This window comes from Myripristis murdjan, chromosome 10 (genome assembly GCF_902150065.1).
Source record: "Myripristis murdjan chromosome 10, fMyrMur1.1, whole genome shotgun sequence".
NCBI classification, from domain to species: Eukaryota; Metazoa; Chordata; class Actinopteri; order Holocentriformes; family Holocentridae; genus Myripristis; species Myripristis murdjan.
This window is the reverse complement of record NC_043989.1, coordinates 24,147,667-24,166,905: the sequence shown is the minus strand read 5'-3', so window position 1 is coordinate 24,166,905 and position 19,239 is coordinate 24,147,667. Positions and strand designations below refer to the sequence as shown.

The 19,239-nt window shown below is 41.0% G+C and overlaps 1 protein-coding gene across 1 annotated transcript in view; it reads right to left on the bottom strand.

The window, feature by feature from the left end:
* LOC115366165 (misshapen-like kinase 1) overlaps positions 1 to 13,949 on the bottom strand; it is a 74,120-nt gene extending 60,171 nt beyond the window's left edge. The window contains exons 1-2 of the mRNA XM_030061473.1: positions 13,808 to 13,949; positions 11,969 to 12,034 (exon numbers count right to left, since the gene is read on the bottom strand). Coding sequence (XP_029917333.1) covers positions 11,969 to 12,034; positions 13,808 to 13,864 — 123 coding nt within the window. The 5' untranslated portion in view covers positions 13,865 to 13,949. The remainder of the gene's footprint in view (positions 1 to 11,968; positions 12,035 to 13,807) is intronic.
* Between the last annotated feature and the right edge of the window lie 5,290 nt (positions 13,950 to 19,239).

The window sequence follows — 19,239 nt, the reverse complement described above, 5'->3', positions numbered from 1 at the left end:
TCATGCTGGATGTCAGATTTTCTATGACAGGCTCAATTGATCCCCATTCATTCTGGCCGTGTATCCCAATGTAGAGAATGTTGTCTCCATAATTACTGAGAGTTGTGGGATACACAGTGACCGCTGGCCTGACTATGATAAATCAGGAAATGACTTTCCAGTCTGCTCTATAGTGTCGAGCCATGCTGCCATCACAACTTACAAATATGAGATGGTCTCCTACTAGGCTACTTAACACACACACACACACACAACCCTCTACTCTCCGTAAGAATTAATTGGAGGAGGCTTGTGCACCTTTTGACGCTGAAGCGCAATGAATCTCACACACACACGCGCACACAAACACATCATGACTTACTACAGAGCAAGGACTCACGCTTACAGAATCACACAGATAAATGCTCTCTCTCTCTCTGTCTCTCTGTCTCTCTGTCTCTCTCTCTCTCTCTGGGAACACTACAAATATTGTGTCAGTGAAAAGGTTACCATCACATATTCATACATATGCTAATTAGATACAAGAGAGACATTTATAATGCAGACAGCAAAAGGACAAATGAGAAAAATGCTCCTCCTATCTTTCAGTCGGCTAGTCGCTAACTTTATTCCTGTCTTTCTTTCTCACACATCTGTCTCTCTCTCTCCCGTCCTTTCTCTGGAGAGCAGGCTGTTAGTTACATATGTGTACTTTGTGCTTGAGTGAGCTGCATCACTGATTGCTCCTCTTCAAACTGCCTGTATGAACTATTTAAAGGCCGTGTGTAAATGTTGCTAGAGAAACAGCCTATTTATTCTGTTCCACTCCAATCGCATGTGGTCTCTGCTGGCTAAATTTTACAGTACACGGCCAAAAGGGCCAAAAGGGGCTAAACTGGTCTGTATGGATTGATGCTGCAAAAATGCCAAAGATAACTCATTCTGTCCCATTTATTCAAAAGCCACTCTGTCCATCTGAGAAGAGCGGAAAAAATGATGAGGTTCCTGCTGTGTTTGTGAGTGAGTGTGTGTATGCGACTAGCAATAGCCAAGGTGCACAGCAAAAGCATTTCAGGGCAGAGCACAGTAGAATAGAAAGGAATACCTCCTGTAACTGAGGCCAAACACTAGACACAAACACACGAGCCTAATGTCGTCTCAGTATTTTCCTGTTTTTGTTGCTGTTGTCACATACAATGGGGCCAGTTTCAGTCTCTGAAATGGAAAGTAACCCCCCACCCCCCCTTTGTACTACTGCCGAGGTACCTTTGAACAAGACACTTAACTTAGCCACCAACTGAAAACTAATAGCTGACATACAAAGAAAAGCCCTTTCCTGCATAAATAAAAGTTTTAAACAAGACAGTATGGAGGTCAGTCACTTCTGAGGATGTTCTAACTAGGGGACTTTCCCTATAGTGTCGCTGCTCTGGGACAACACAAACACAGAGACACACAGACAGGTTGTCAAACCCAAACCACAGCTTTAAACCTCATAGGGACTGCTTTCATTCTCTCTCTCCAGTTTTCCTCTCTGTCTGTCTCCCGCTTCCTTCCTCCCCTCCTCCCTGTCAGCCTTTCACCTCTGCCTTCCTTCCTTTGCCCTCATGCTCTCACCCTTTCCTCTCTCTCTGTGTCTCTCACTCTCTCTCTTTGTCTGTCTCTCTTCTCCCTCAAACAAACATAGACATACCAACTCCACAGCACGACTGAAGAAGTTTCCTGTCTCTCTCTCCCTCTCTTTCACACCCCTCCCCACCCCCCACCCCCTTCCTGCACTAACTTTGTAACAAAGACTTTCATTCCAGAGTGAGATATCCTTCGTTTAAAAAATATGACACCACCACCTCACAAAACAATCACAGGCATGCAAGGATATCAATGAACACATTAACAAGTTGTGAAATATTGATTGACAAATATCCTGAAGTAAAAGTGATGTACATACAAGGGATGGCTCACCCATTTTGAAAAACGGGTGAACTGGATGCTGACTACTCCTTTTAGCTTCCAGACACTGAAGTGGACTTCACTGTGGCTAATGTTCTTAAAATAACCACTTTAATCCACTCAAATTGTTAAATACACAATGTTTGAATGTGATAATGTGTAACAAAAGTTGAGTTGTTAAAAAAAAAAAAAAAAAAAAACAGCAATAGTACTAATGATATATAGTGATTTAGCTGTGCTGAAAGGCATGTGAAATGTGAAGTGCTAGCAGATTTTTCAAAATAGGTGAACTATTCATTTAAGAAATAACCTTCTATTGGCAAGGTGTGTGTGTGTGTCCATCCGTCCAGAGTTATGCTGCATGTCCAATTGATTGCCATACTTTCTTATTACTGAAACCAAATCAGACCATGGTTGAGTCACACAGTAGCTTCTATCTCACACCAGTGATATTGTCATGATTGTTATTACTGATGTTTCTCAAATATGAATGACAAGTGTTTCCAAAGAATGGAACACTCTTTCTTTTTTGTGCTAAGTAAAGCAATCCAGAAGACTTCAAATGAAATCTGACCTAATGACACACAATGTAAAATGAAGTGTTGTGGCTGGTAGAAGTTTCCAGTCTGTGCTGCAATTTTTTTTTTGTTTATAGCGTCTAAAATGTATGAATAATTTATTGATGTTAAAATGTAGCTCCTTTAAAGCTGTTCCAGTAAGCACATTCTGCCACTATCTATTCACCCTCATGTGATTTGAAACACTGGTGCAGTTGTATGTCAATATAACATAGACTACAGGAAGTTAGCCGGTGCACTTTGTGTCAGCATTCATGAAAACAGAAATCTACAGGACACTTATTCTTTAGAGTTCAAAAAAGGGGGGAAATAACCATAAAATGACTTCAAACAACTCATGGAACACAATCCAAGTACTGTAAAGCAAAATGAATGGCTTCAAAACACACGATGATTTTCATTTTTGAAATGAACAGTTCCTTTAGTATGATAAGGGTGAAATGAATGCTCTCTGGGTCACAGAAGGAGAAGGAAGCCGATTGCAAGCAGAAAGATTTGGGGAAGTGTGAGTGACTCAGCCAGAGTATTACCTTACAGCTGGCTGCTGTACTGTGGATGTTTCATGATGTTTCACCATGGCGTCATGGAGGTTTGCTAATCTCTTTCGACTGTGGAAAAGGTGGTTTTAGGAGGCTCACATTGCAGTGATTCAAAAGAACAAATACAACGTGGTGAGCTTTGACCTTCCACAACTCTTAAAGGAAAATACATTCTCAGAGTAAAGTTTTCAACTCCTTAAAGGATTTATTGCTATTCACTTCATGTTGACTTGGTGACTATTGTCTAACCACTCAGGTAACAACTGACTGTAACACTACGTCTGACTGAATTGTGCTTCTGACTGTGCAATGTAATGTTGCATCAGCACTAGTCATTTTACTCAGCTTTAAGCTTAAATTTGACATTCTCTCACACAGACACACACAGACACACACACACACACACACACACACACACACACACACACACTCTAACGACCTTGCAGTGGTGGCTTGTAGAGAAGGGAAGTCCCTCTCTGCAAACAGGGAAACGCCCTGTGTGCATGTGTGTGTGTGTGTGTGTGTGTGTGAGCGTGATGACTGCATGATGAGTAAGAGAAGCATGGACAGTCTCTGTCCTGTTAGTGATGCAGCACGAAGACTTTACATCTCGTGAATGCAAAACATGGAAATTTCAATGCCAGCTGCAGAAAACTTTTGCAAAACAAACTGATGAACTGATCTACATCCAATAAATATAAAATATAAATTATGGAAATTGTCAATTGATATGTAGACTTAATGAGCTATGGAAATGTAGTGCTTTGCTCTGCTTTGCTTTGTCTTGCTGTGTGATTCTTACTCATTCCTCTCTCCATCTGTGTCTCCCTCTCCTATCTGCTGATTTCATACTGAAAGGAAACATACATGACCTCATTTTGAGCTGTTTTGACATTTCAAAAAATATTTTATGACCTTGGGCCCAAGTTAACTATTGAAAATCTATGGCAAACCATAAAAAAATGCACAATAGTCAACTAATTTCCCCTCAGTTCCTCTTAAGATCTTCTTTACTAATATGTTTCAAGAAGCCCAGCCTTTCAAACTGTTGGGGTTGGATGGTTTTGTCCCGGGGCAACAATACTACTGTAGGCCTACCACCAACATGTGACTACTAGAGCACATAATACGTCCTTTAGCACCAGTGTGAGTGTATTTCTATGTGTTTGCGCCCTGTGCATACAACATCAAATGAACACAAAAAACTTTGTTTGGGTGTGCGTGTGTTCTTAAGACCGGAAAAAACCCAGTTAACTATTTCAAATTGATGTTTTCTATGAGCTGCAGTGCTGAAAGACGGTATGCAAGAAATAAAAGCAAGATGGTGATTTAGTGCAATAAGGAGAGGAGAGGAGAGGAGAGGAGAGGAGAGGAGAGGAGAGGAGAGAGGGGTTATTGTGTCTGTCTAAATCATGCCTCACCACTTCTCAATTGTTTCCTCCACCCTCTCTCTATCTGTCCTCATTGTCTCTATCTTGGCATGTCAGAAACCCGTGCAAGACGTGCTGTCCATTAGGCTGTCACTATACTGAAATTAAAATGGTTTAGTAGGCTCTTTCTTCTCCAGTGTCAGTTCTCTGTCAGTGTAGTAATAATGCCACAATGTCACACTGTTTTCTGAAACATCAGACTGGCAATTAGCTGAAGTGAAAAATGCCCCACAATGCTGTGTGACATGGATGACTATAAATTAACCAATCACAGAAAACAGAACCCAGATGCTAGACACATATCTGCACCATAATTGCATAATTTTTTGATAGTTTGGACAACAATTATTTGTCATAAAGAAACAGAATGCCCTAAAAAAATTAATGCTCGCTGAGTTTTAACAGCTATTCTAATTCTGGCTTAATTTGCAGCATAAATATCTCAGTGGCATCGAGCTACCTGCACATTAGCTTATTAATAACTTGACTTAACAGTGGCTAGCCTACAAGTTAATTAGCCAACTTGCAGTAGACATCAAAAAGCTGTTTTTGTTTTTGTTTGTTTGTTTGTTTGTTTTTCAAATTAATAACACCTTGATAGGATACTGTTTTGCTATAAAAATCTACTTACAAAAACAAAAATGCAAAATATCCACCATATTTTTAACTATTGGGCAAGTCTTACTGGCTGCTTATAAAGTTGGCGGTGTTAGTTTATTTAGCTTTATGATCTCAACAGATGTTGATGGGTCCCTTTCATTTTAAGTGGCTAAATGCCTAAAATGTGATCTAAGGTATATGTAACACCAGCATCATTCACAAGCAAACACACATAAATAAACAGAGGAGGAGCACAGATGCTTTGTCAGCATCTTCAGCACTCACATCAATCCACAAACACAGGAACAGACCTGGGGAAAAAAAGTGCTTCCTTTAGGGCTTTCTGCATGTGCATGTGTGTGCACGTGCACATCCAGAGTTTATTGTTCTGTAGGCCCTATTCCTGTCCTGATCTGCCACGGCAGGACCCAGGGTTAACGCACACAGGCCACTTTATCACACATGTACAATCTAATGCAGTTCAGTGCAACAACTCTGCCATAAATTCTACCTTTAAACAAAGTTTATAATGCTCAGTTTTTGTTGACATTGTCGAGAATGGATAAATTTAATTCTATGTTTATTACTGAGGTTGTAGTTTGAAGAGGTTGGGTACTGGACTACATAATATTGAGAGGTGTTTTGAATTTTTGGTCCTCCCTATTTATATACATGGGAGGGACAAAAAATTAGAAACATCTCTGAATAAAATGCAGTCCAGGACAACAGCACCAGTAACTATGAGCTCAATGCCAAACACAGAATTGACTGAACACCACTATTACTGTGACAAAAAGAAAATCTGAGTATTACAGGCATCAGAATAGGAAACTTTATGGCAGAACACTTGTATTGGATTGTAGCTGATTGTGCAGGTGGACCTAATGAAGTGGCCACTGAGTGTCTATAGCATATACAGTACAGGCCAAAAGTTTGGACACACCTTCTCATTCAATGCGTTTTCTTTATTTTCATGACTATTTACATTGTAGATTCTCACTGAAGGAATCAAAACTATGAATGAACACATGTGGAGTTATGTACTTAAAAAAAGGTGAAATAACTGAAAACATGTTTTATATTCTAGTTTCTTCAAAATAGCCACCCTTTGCTTTGATTACTGCTTTGCACACTCTTGGCATTCTCTCGATGAGCTTTAGATTTTGTCCAGGTGTGCCTTCTGACCAGGAATTTTTAGTGGAAACTGTAACTTGCGGGTTTCCTCATTCTACTTTCTCTCATTTCTACAGTGGTTGGCATCCTGGCATTTGTTGTAAGTTGGTTATGGCTAACATTAAGGAAAGGCTATAGAGAATGAATGTAAGTCAATTAAAAACTCCACTGCCATCCTGGGAACCACACCCCTTGCACCTACCAGTTTCGGGTCAAAGCTTTGACCTTGGAAATAAGTAATTTGAATGCTGGATATCCCTCTAAGTTGTTTGAATTAGTTGGTAGGTTGCTAGGAAATCTCAGGATATGGTGCATTCAGGGACCTTCGGACAGCACTGTTTGGGAAACATGCTGATTCTCCAGCACCTGGAGCACCCCGACTTACTACATTCATGCCTAAAATTAATTTTCTTGTGATGTTTTGGCCTGGCGGGGTGCCAAGCTAGGCCCGCCAGGCTAGTAATACACTGGCAGAAACTCTGCTATAGAAAGTGTGTCTGGGTTTAACAAATTGTGTCATCTCCACAGCCTCCCTCCACCCCAAGCTAGTCACTATTCATACCTGTTAGTATCACATTTTAGCCTCACTCTGCTCATAATGGTGCTTACGGTGTAACACACCACATATCATCATCAAACATTATAAATTACACTGAGTGCATGATCATTATTATAATCACAGCATGATATAATAAACACAGAACAGAGGAAACTTTAACGGGATACTTTACAGGGCAACAGTAAAGTTAATGAAATGATATTGTATGTGATTTCCTGGTGTTTGCTTATGATTAGGCTAGATTACTAAAAAAGAAAAAAAAAAAAAGTTCATTTATGCTTCTAATAGTTAATGTACTTCAAATTAAGTTTTACCACTCATTTCTAATCATTTTAAATACCTGGCAGCTGAGAACAGCTAACGTCACCTGCAATTGCTATTAAGTACTTGTAATGTTGGTAGTGCCTTAATTTTAGGTTATTCAGCTATTTAATTACTCTGAAGCAGTTATTTATATAAGTGTGGCCCAGGGAGTTCACAGCAGCATTTTTATGCCAGTTATTTCATTCAACAGCAATTAGGACGTAGAGAAAATATTTAATAATTGCTATTCTGATCATGTTTCAATCTCTCCATAATAAATAAACATCATCTGTAATACTTCCAGAACAACTGAGGCTGTTCTTCATCTGTTTTTGTTAGGGCACCCCTCCTTTGTTAAGTAAATCCCAAATATTTCAGGTAAATATATAAAGGAGTCCATACATAGGGGCTTTCAGCTTCCTGGGACGAACAAATATTAAAGTGGGGTCTGTGGTATACAAGGCCTCTATTTGAGGGTCTCTGATATGAAAAGGCTTGGAGACTCCTGCTGTATTTCACTCTGAATAAGACAGTTCATCCATCCACATCAGAAGGTTGCTCCATGTTAAAGAAGTGTTGTGAAGCTCTTATTTTGTTAACCTTTTCCGGCTTGGTGTCTCACTTCCTTTATACTCACTAGTTGTTTCTAGCTTTGCCACCACCTAATTGCATTGATTGAGTTCAACTGTTCACTCCCTTATTTAAGACTGCACTTCCCCTCACTCATTCTTTTCACCTTCACATGGGGTGGCAGACCTGGTAAGTTTTGTCTGTTTCCTTAGTTCAATTAGTAACCTCAACCTTATTGACATTTATCTTTATTTTGTGCAATGAGGTCAGTTTATGTTCAGTTTTAATATTTTGTTTGCTTTCTTTCAGATGACCCATGTGTGTCTGTTTCCCCCCTATTTCATGCTGAAGTTAAAAGAAATAAACTCTTTAAATAATCAGTGACTCCTGGTTATGTTGTACATTCCTGACAGAATGGTTCTGTGATGATAGCCTCCATAAAAGCAATTGAATCTCCTTTACAAGCAGCAATGAATCCAAGTTATAGGGTTAAATATGTGAATTTCTACTCCTGTGTGTGCACAGCTTGTCTCAGGCCAACACAGGCCTTACTGTCCTGTGCATCTCTTGCAGCGTTTCCTCTTTCAGGAAATCAAGTGGCACTAGAGGCACACACCCATCCCCTGTGCTGCCACACTTCTGAAATCTTTCCTCCCACTCCATTCATCCTCTACTTACTGTTAACTGTTAACTTGACCCTTAACCCCTACCTTAACCTTAACTTGCTGAACTTGAATTTCCGCTTTACAGTTTTTCTCGATTGCTAAAACACAAAAACTGGTTCCTGTAGCACAAAAACCCAAACCTTTTTGTCATTCCCAGAAGCACACAAGCATTTCCCATAACCATAAACACAATTCACCTGTTTCCACATGTTTCAATATTCAAAACTCTTTCTGCAAAACCTTACACAAAAGTGGCCAGATAAATCATTCACTGCACTGTGTGTTCATTCAGCAAACACATGCTCTCAATATAATTAACTCAAGTTATAATGACCTAAACTCAGAGACCACACCTTTCTCCAACTGCAAACACTGAGCCTAAAAATTGTTAACATACCAATCAGAATTGTGGGTCAATAAATAGGGCCTGGAGGCATGTTCATGTGCTTTGGAACAGTGGATCACAACCATGCTGAGGTTGGTGGACAACAAAGAGGAAGAGGAAGAGGATGAAGTAACTTTACCTTGTGCCTTTTGAGAGGAATTCTGACAGGGTTAAGGAGCAACGATTCCAATATGTGCAGGTAATTGCTATACAACACAGAAATGTTATAGTATGTAGAGTAGAGTTCTCATATTCTGCCCGAACCCGACCTGTCGGGTCGGGTCGGGCCTAAAATTTACGTGAATTGGGCGGGTCGGGTCGGGCTTCGGGTTCTGTGGGGGATTTTTTTTTTTTTTTTTTTTTTTAATAAAAAAATAGAATTATGTGTTCTGTTATTGATTATGACGTTTCATTTTTATGTGACTGGTGGAGGGAGTGAGAGACTGGATTGGATTTGGAGGCTAAACTTTCAGTGACAGACAGACAACCAGCTGTACGAGCGCAGCGCAAACAAGTGAGAGAGAGAGTTGCAGCAGTATCCCGCTGTGCTGGCAGACTCGGCAGCAAGGACAGTTTTTGCTATGGGCAGTGCAATTGACCCGCACATGCCGCGGCACCATCAGTCGGCCTCAGGCGGGCCGGACGCGGCACCGTCCGATACTGCCGCGGCCGGCTCGCCTGATACCGACGGATGGTGCCCCGGTGCCGCGGCCGACCGGCTCTGCTAAATAATGGCGAATTTGGCGATTTTTTTTTTCGGGCTTTATCGGGCTGTCGGGCCTAAAGTTCGGCTAATTAGTCGGGTCGGGTCGGGCCTCGGGCTGGCCCAGTCAGGCCCGGGTCGGGTCGGGTCTTAATTTTCAGGCCCGATGAGAACTCTAATGTAGAGTAAAGGCCCATCTTTCATTCCAATACACACAGTACTGTGTTTGAAGTAAAATGTGTGTTTTTGACTCCTGCAGAGAATCTTTGAGATGGATGCCATGACTGACCCTCATGAGTAGGCTACATCTTTATTGATGAAGCAGGCTTCAATCTGACAAAAAGGCGCAAAAGGGGCCGCAACATCATTGGACACCGAGCAATCACACAAGTTCCAGGCCAGAGAGGAGGCAACATCACCATGTGTGCAGCTATTAGCAATCGTGGCATCCTCCACCGCCATGCCATACTGGGTCCACAAGGGAATATTTCCCACGCTGCCTGGCAAGAGCAGACATAATGTGTGATGTTGACAAAATACTACGGCCTGACCCTGACCTGAGACAAGATCATGCTAATGCTGTTGCTGATGCTGATGCTGATGAACCTGTATATGTGCTGAATATGAAAATACTGTGAATAAAACCTATTGTGGACATTTTGGTGGCAGCGTTTTGAATTAATCCCTCCAGTGTGTAACAAACACTCATGTAGTCTGTGTTTTGACAGCTTGTGTGTGTTGTCTGAGGGTAAAAACTAATTGGGACCCAGAAGTTGGATGTTTGTACCGTTGGGTGTGAGTTTTTAGAATTGTGTGTGAAGATTTGAGAAAATGGTGAGTTGTTCCAGGAATTGTGTCCAAGCAATTGAGAAAAACTGTAAATAGCTTCAAGTCAGAATACGCAACTGTGTCACATACAGATACTGTATCCACTTTTTGCTATATGATACTAATATTTGAAATATTCAAACCCAAGATGACACTTTTTATGACTGCACCATCACATGTGCTGTGCACCATTTTATATTAATTTTCCTGTAGTTTAATGTGATATCTTTGGTAGCTGTGGAGACCCTGGGATCTTGACATGTTTGATGGTTTTGCTCAAATTGAGGCTGTGCACCATGCATTTGTAATGACACAGCCACTGATGGAAACGGCTTACATCAAATTTTGGGGAGTTTGTCTAGTTTGTCAACTTACCTGCTAAGTGATGAGAACACAAACACAAAAATCATCCATAAACCCCCTGTGAATCATTAGCTCCTGGGCTCCAACACTTTGCCATTCACTATGCTGAGTGATAGTAGACTCAACACTTTAGGATGCAACCTGTTGAGTTGTGGCAATGAGAAAACTGTAGCAGCTAGTCGGTGAGTCATCTTAAATCATATGCAGATAAGGCTGGTGGTTTTCTGTAAATCGACAAAATTTACATGAAATATGCTGCCAAGAGAACTTGACTTGAACCTGACTCTATCAGCCTAATTGATTTAATGGTATTTGAGTGAATGATTTAGCAGGGACACATGAATGATTTTATTTTTTCATCACTTCATGAGTTAGTTAACCAGCAGACCAATCTCCAAAAAAATCAGGGTAAGCCTATTCCTTCTACCTTTACCAGACCCAAACTGTACCTTATTTTAGAAAATAACCGCAAATGTACAACAAATAAACACAAATGTGAGCATTTTACATTTTCAAAACACTGCTTCACGGGCCAAACTTGGTTTATTTTTTTCTTTTTTTTTTCCTTTTCTTTTCATTTTTATGCTCAGAAATGAAACTGCTCTGCACAAGTGTAGAAACAGAGATAACATCAAATATCACAGGAGTGTGTGAACATAGTTTGTACTGTGGGTAAAGCAGCTGGCTCAGGCTAAATATGACTAAACACCTCTTGTAACCACAAACCATACACACACCCACACATACACATGCAAGCAGATACTGTGATAGGGAAGTGAGCCCCACCCAGGATATTTAAAAGATGCTGCAGGGTGTGCGTGTGTGTGTGTGTGTGTGTGTGTGTGTGTGTGTGTGTGTGTATGGGTGTGTGTGCACTGTCTGTAAGTAACAAAAGAGAATTCAGTAAACAGAAAATTTCTTCTTTATCTGGTTAGTTTTACTAGAAGAGAGATTCACCTGATCAGATAAGCTTATTGTGTGTGTGTGTGTGTGTGTGTGTGTGTGTGCGTGTGTGTGTGTGCTTGTGTGTGTGCATGTGCGCATGTGTGTCTGTGTGTGTGTGTGTGTGTGTGTGTGTTTTGAGACACTGGTTGACAGGTAAATCCGTAAACGCAAGATAGCCTGAAAGTTGTGTGAAAATTGCAAGGTGTAACAATCAATTGGACATGCACCACAGCTCCTTTAAACTAGTCAGGGATGATGCTTATGCACACACACACACACACACACATGCACGTGCGCACGCACGCACGCATACACAATCACACACAATTTGCCATGCATGATGCAAAGACCCTAAAAAGGGGAACACAGATAGATTGTATGGGAGCTGAAGTACAGACCTTGTAGACTTGCCCATAGGTTCCATTGCCAACCACCTCCACCAGCTCAAAGATACCTGCTGGATCCTGGAGCAGAAAACAACACGGTCAAATAAAAATAAGAGCACAAAAATACAGCAGAGTGGAACAGAGAGCAGTACAGTGCAGTCGAGTGCAGTAGTGCACAGTACTGCAGACAAGAGTACTGCAGGGTAAAGGTGAGTGAAAAAGATGGAGGAAGAGTGTGGCACAGCACAGTACAGTATAACAAAAAAGATTACTAGAGCAGAGCAGAGTAGATTAAAGAAGAGTAGAGTAAAGCAGAGTAGAGCAGGTTAAAGTAGAGTTAAACAGAGTAAAGGAGAGTAGAGAGTGGATTAGAGTAGATTAAAGTCAAGCAGATTGAAGAAGAATAAAACAGATTAAAGTTGAGCAGAGAAGAGAAGATTCAAGCAAGGCAGAGTAAATCAGAGTATATTAAAGTAGAGTACAGTAGATCAGATTAAAGTAGAGCAGAGTGGAGTAGATTCAAGTAGAGTACAGTAAAGTACAGTAGAGCAGAGTAGAGCATTTGAGGAGATCACAGTGGAGTACAATAGATCGGAGTAAAATAGAGTAGAGAAGTGTCCAGTAGAATAAAGTAGAGGAGACTGAAGGAGAGTAAAGTAGAGTAGAATATAGTAGAGTATTTGAGTTGGTCACAGTAGAGTACAGTAGATCAGAGTAAGAGTAGAGTAGAGTAGATCAGAGTGAAGTAAAGTAGATTGGACTTGAGTAGAGCAGATCAGAGTAGAGTAGATCAGAGTAAAAGTAGATCAGAGTCAAGCAGAGCAGGGCAGATCAGAGTAAAGCAGAGTAGAGTAGGAGGTCCTGGACTACAAGTCAAACTGTCAGTCCATGCACACTAAACTAGAATAGAATAGAATAGAATAGAATAGAATAGAATAGAATAGAATAGAATAGAATAGAGTGGGGCAGAGCCAAGCGCACTGCAGCAGTGCAGGGCAGAGCAGGAAACACCAACATGAGGCTGCAGGAGCTGCGCTGTGACAAGCAGCTGTATGCTCAGCGCTGAGGGCCAGCAGAGAGACAAAGCAGCCTTAAACAGGGATGAACAACAACTGGGACCAAAGTTATGTGGATAAGATAGTAACACCCTGTACAAAACTAAACTTCTGTCGCGGCTTTGTTAATTATTAAATTAGATTAAAAAATGCCACTAAATACAACTATTAACTATTAACTATTACACATCCAGGAATAGAGGGGTAACATTGTGATATTTCGTTTTGGCGTGTAAAATTACTGTAAGTTGGGTCGGAGAAGAGCTTGCCTGGAACTTCACAAGGCAAGTTTTAGTGCTGTATTTTTAATCCTCTCTCCTTTTTGTTTTGTCATCAGTTTAAAACGGGAAAGAAGTCGGGTAAAGTCTATTAAACACATTGTGAATGTCAAAAACACTGGCCTTACATTTGCCGGCCGTGTCTTCATGTCGACCATCTGTTGCATTTCAACTTTTCAACAAGCTAACGTTAGCAAAGAGAAAACCCTACAAACTAACAGTTGTGAGTAAACATGTTCCCCCAAACAGGACGTGGTGGGTGTTTATTCTGCATGCAAACAGTGTCAACACAACACACAACTTAATACGACGCCGTGTCTAAACATTACACACAAAGAAGGGACGCACTAAAAGTTTAATTCGGGTAAAAAAAAAAGGTGTCGACTGTGTGTTGCATGTAAACTTTTCCTCGACTGCTCGCTCAACAAGTGGCGGCTTCAAACTTTGTCGCCACACCACATCCTCCAATGTTTACCCAAACATCTCCAGAAAAACAAAGACAACATTTCTCTACTCACTCTCAAAGCAGCAAGGTCTATACTGTCCAAACTCCGAGTGGTGTTTTCTCTCGACATTGCTGTCAGTACGCTGTCAGCGGTTTGATTTTTACACACCAGACATTGACGGACGAGATTTCTCCTCCACAAACTAACGGTTTTCTCGCCTCGTCCCGTCCATTCTGAGGGTTAGCTAGCGACGTCAAGCGAGCCGAGCTACACCACGACACTTCCGGTTAGCCTTTCAAAATTAAAACTACTTTTAAAATCAAAACTCAAGTGTTGAACTAATAATAATAATAATAATGATAATAATAATAATTAAGCCCAACTTTCATCTCATCGTTTTGCTAGGGCTACGGTTGGTGGGGAACGATCTAATAAAAGTTGGGAGAAGTCCAACTGAAAGCCATACTTTGAAAAAAAAAAAATACGTTGTGGCACTGTATGGTTTAGAGAAGGAACAATTGAGAAGCAATCTATAGTCAGTGAGAATGCACGTGTTGTCCCAATAACGCGCCTTTCACGCCAATTTTATTTAAACGCTCCAATACTTCATTAAAAAAAATTAACGCCTTATTTTGAAATTAAATTCACCTCACTTCCGGTATGAGTCGGTCTAGCTCTGTTCAACTTGACGCAGTGAGTTTGTGAGAAGTGATTTTGTGCAGAGCGACACAGGAAACCTCACATCCAGCAAAGTCCGGAAAAAAGACAAGGAAACTTTGCCCCTCTCTCTCTCTCTCTCTCTCTCTCTCTCTCTCTCTCTCTCTCTCTCTCTCTCTCTCTCTCTCTGTCGTTTAATTCAATTTGCTTTATTGGCATGATGTCAGACGCACAGCATTGCCAAAACTCCTAAATGCAGTTGACTAAAAAGAATGAAAATAAATAACACAATAAACATCTGCTCCAGTTGTATTATTGTTTGTTTGTGTGTGTGTGTGTGTGTGTGTGTGTGTGTGCGCGCGCGTGCGCGCGCAAATGTGCGTGTGCGTCTGTTTTTTTTTTTTTTTCTTCTTTTAAACTCAGAAATTCAATTTTATTCTCTTATCACTGTCCTCTTTATATGAAAGCCCGCAGTGCAGAGTAACAATTATGTCTTAAATTAATAATCACATAGTATCAGGGCAGTAAAGTATTAAGACAATGGGTGTTTAAAGTGACTTATTGTGTGTTTATTTTATGTATCCACAGGTTGTGCAGGATTGACTTATGGCACAAACAGGAACAGGACTCACCTTGAATTCCTGTACCTGTCCATGTGAGGACAGATGCACAGGCTGGTCCAGGGACTGACCAGTCCCATGGTGCCCACAGGCAGCTGTTGCTTCACCAGTATGAGACTCAACTAATCAGTGTAGTAGCTTCAGCTTGTTACATTTTAAATTGTGTATTTCGTTCAGTCTTTCATTCAGTCATTCAGGTATTCCCTCAGTATTTCGCACCTAAAAGGTTCTAAACTGAAATAGTAATCTCTCTCGCTCTCTCTCTCTCTCTCTCTCTCTCACACACACACACACACACACACACACACACACACACACACACACACACTTTCTTTCTCACACACAGACCAGGTGGTAACCACTGAGCCAAGTGCTGAAGCAAATACATAGTGCCTGAAGGTGCAATTCTTCCAAATGGCCAGCAGATGGCCACTAGACTGGTTGCACAAGAGTCCAAAATACATGGAAGTTAATGGGTTAAAAACAACAACAACAACAACATTGCTCTGTCTTGACTTATCACTTCAATAAACAATTTCCAAATGAGGTTGTGCTCTCAACTGTTAGTTTCAAATCTTCTTAAATATTGTTTTGATGTTCAATTTGAAATTCTGATTCCATTTCATGAGCAAAAAGAGAGGTGTGATTTACCTTTTGATGGACAGGTTGATGTCTGGGGGCTGGTAGTGCAGGTCTGCTGAAAAGATCTTTTTCTCAGCAGCCATTCTGACATGAAGTAGCGGGATGAACAAAGCTGTTATTAATGACATTAATTAACCTTGCATTCAAGACGTCCTAGTCCCTCCTAGCTCTTATTGGGGTGCGTTCGGAAGCTCCACTTGGTTATTTTTAGCAGGCACATTGCTCATTATAGGCCAATGCATCACCTGGAATTTTATGATTGGATAAAAATAGTTGGTGGTGCACAAAATGGAATGGATCTGTTTCTTTACAGTTTTCATCTGATATAAGGTTTTTGGTGCAGCAAGAACATAGTTTGAAGTCATTTGCTGTTTCTTGAGAAACTGGGAGTTTCCCAGTGGGAATTCCCATTAGGAGGGGCATTCAAGAGCATTTTTCCAAATAGGACCTGGGACTTCTCCCAGTTCCCATGGTGTCTCAAACTCACCATAAGGTTCCCTTCCATTTAAGTGAACAATACCACAATACCATGAACAACACCAGGGCCCTGGTTCTGTTAACCAGAAAAATGGAACAGGATCTTCATTAATGTCATCAGTAACACCTGTTTACCCTGCTATTTCATGTCAAAATGGCTGCAGTGAAAAAAAAAAAAAACTTTCTGCACTATCCAGTTCACATCGAATGACCCACAGCTTCTGTCACTTTAGGTCATTACTTAAAGAGTCCTGTGTTCAGCTGTACTGACCTTTAAGGATTCTGCCCTCCATTACGTCTTTATTTAGCCTATTAGCTAGCCCAAATTAGCAGAATATATCCCAGCCTTGCTCATTAGCCTAGTCTTAAAACACTCACTCCTCTTAAACTCCACCCATCATCCAAATTTGGGTTTTCTGCATGCAATTTTTACTCTGCCACCCCACGACTGGCTTTACTAAAGTAATAGTTTTCTCAAAAATGATAAAGAGGCCATTAGTCTCAGATGATGGAATTTGTTTGTCAGCATAACAAAAAGCAAGTTTGCTAATAGTGCTTCACATCACCATTCTTCTCCAAAACAGCTTCATTTCAGTACATCACAGCCTGCAATGGATTATGTTTTAATTACTTGTCTTTACTTACCGTGGCAGAGGTGTGTTGAGGTGAAACCAGCAGTCAACACTCTATATTCGCTGGACTTGACTCTGTTTTGCACATCTCCCATAACTACAAACCACATGCAAGTTTGGAGCAAACTAGCATTTTAAGTTTCCCTTCACTTCTGTTTTCACAGTGAGCTGGTTTTGACAAATCACAGCCATAAATCACAGCCTGTGTAAGTAAGTAAGTGGTGGTCACTGATGATCATTCAAACACCCATAATCACAATATTTCCAACAGCTTCCCTCTGTTGTGACTGTTGGTGTGAAGCCGAAGCGCAATTGTTCCCAAGATTTTGGGAATGTCCTAATAGTCGGGGAGCCAAAGTCTCAAAAATGGGTTGAACCTGACATGGTCTGCCATACTTTTTATTTGTGTTTTTTCTGTTAACTTTGATCCTAAGAAACAATAATTGGAGGGTCTGCTCTGCTGGAAATATCGCGAAAAAAAATTGTGGCCATTTTAGTGTACTAGTAGAGCATGAATGCCGCTGTTACAGGCATACATTTGGGATGAGGAATCATCAGAAATATACTTGCTTTAAGACTGTTGTGGTCGTTTCAGTTAATTACCATTCTTTGCCAAAAAGACCTTCCAGTATTCACTAAAGTCACTGTCACTTACCACAGATGATGATGAGCAGCTTTGAAATCCGTCAGTTACCGTTGGTTGGTTGTGTGTGTAAGTGTGCCATGATGCTTAATAACCAGCATGTTTTTCAGAATTTTGAGTTGTCTAAAATTCCATTGAAGTTCGGTGCCTGTTGATCGCCAACTAGTAGTTAAATCACCACAGATCCAATGATTTTGGTTGGATTTTTATCATTTTTTTCTGTGGAATGAGTATACAGTTTGTTGAAAAGAATGGCATATTGACTGATGTCATAACTTGGTGAAATAATTGATTGCCAATGAAGTAAAGATGAAAATATTGGAAAAAAGTGAGAAAACGCCTAATTTGTTTGCATTAAATTGATGCAAAATAATTAAGAAATGTGTTTTAAGAATTATTTTTTCAGTGGATGTTGTCAGCACATGTGTTCTCTGTATCTGGAATGCATTGATTGACAGCCTACCCAACCCACTGAGGATTTGAGGGAAAAAATCGTTTTTAACATTTTTCTGATAAAAAATACAGGGTGCATACACTAAAATGGCCACAATTTTTTTTCGCGATATTTCCAACAGAGCAGACCCTCCAATTATTGGTCCTTAGGGTCAAAGTTAACAGAAAAAACACAAATAAAAAGTATGGCAGACCATGTCAGGTTCAACCCAATTTATTGAGCTTTTGAGACTTTGGCTCCCCGACTATAAGGAATTTCTAGCAATCTTCTACAATAACAAAGTACACTATATTACCAAAAGTATTCGCTCGCCCATTCAAATGATCAGAATCAGGTGTCCTAATCACTTGGCCTGGCCACAGGTGTATAAAATCAAGCACTCAGGCATGCAGACTGTGAAACAAGACATTTGTGAAAGAATGGGCCGCTCTCAGGAGCTCAGTGAATTCCAGCGTGGAACTGTCATAGGATGCCACCTGTGCAACAAATCCAGTCGTGAAATTTCCTCGCTCCTAAATATTCCACAGTCAACTGTCAGCTCTATTATAACAAAATGGAAGCGTTTGGGAACAACAGCAACTCAGCCACGAAGTGGTAGGCCACGTAAAGTGACGGAGAGGGGTCAGCGGATGCTGAAGCGCATAGTGCAAAGAGGTCGCCGACTTTCTGCACAGTCAATTGCTACAGAGCTACAAACTTCATGTGACCTTCAGATTAGCCCAAGTACAGTACACAGAGAGCTTCATGGAATGGGTTTCCATGGCCGAGCAGCTGCAGCCAAGCCACACATCACCAAGTGCAATGCAAAGCGTCGCATGCAATGGTGTAAAGCACGCCGTCACTGGCCTCTAGAGCAGTGGACACGCGTTCTCTGGAGTGATGAATCACGCTTTTCCATCTGGCAATCTGATGGACGAGTCTGGGTTTGGAGGTTGCCAGGAGAACGGTACATTTCAGACTGCATTGTGCCGACTGTGAAATTTGGTGGAGGAGGAATTATGGTGTGGGGTTGTTTTTCAGGAGCTGGGCTTGGTCCCTTAGTTCCAGTGAAAGGAACTTTGAATGCTTCAGGATACCAAAACATTTTGGACAATTCCATGCTCCCAACCTTGTGGGAACAGTTTGGAGCAGGCCCCTTCCTCTTCCAACATGACTGTGCACCAGTGCACAAAGCAAGGTCCATAAAGACATGGATGACAGAGTCTGGTGTGGATGAACTTGACTGGCCTGCACAGAGTCCTGACCTGAACCCGATAGAACACCTTTGGGATGAATTAGAGCGGAGACTGAGAGCCAGGCCTTCTCGACCAACATCAGTGTGTGACCTCACCAATGCGCTTTTGGAAGAATGGTCAAAAATTCCTATAAACACTCTCCTC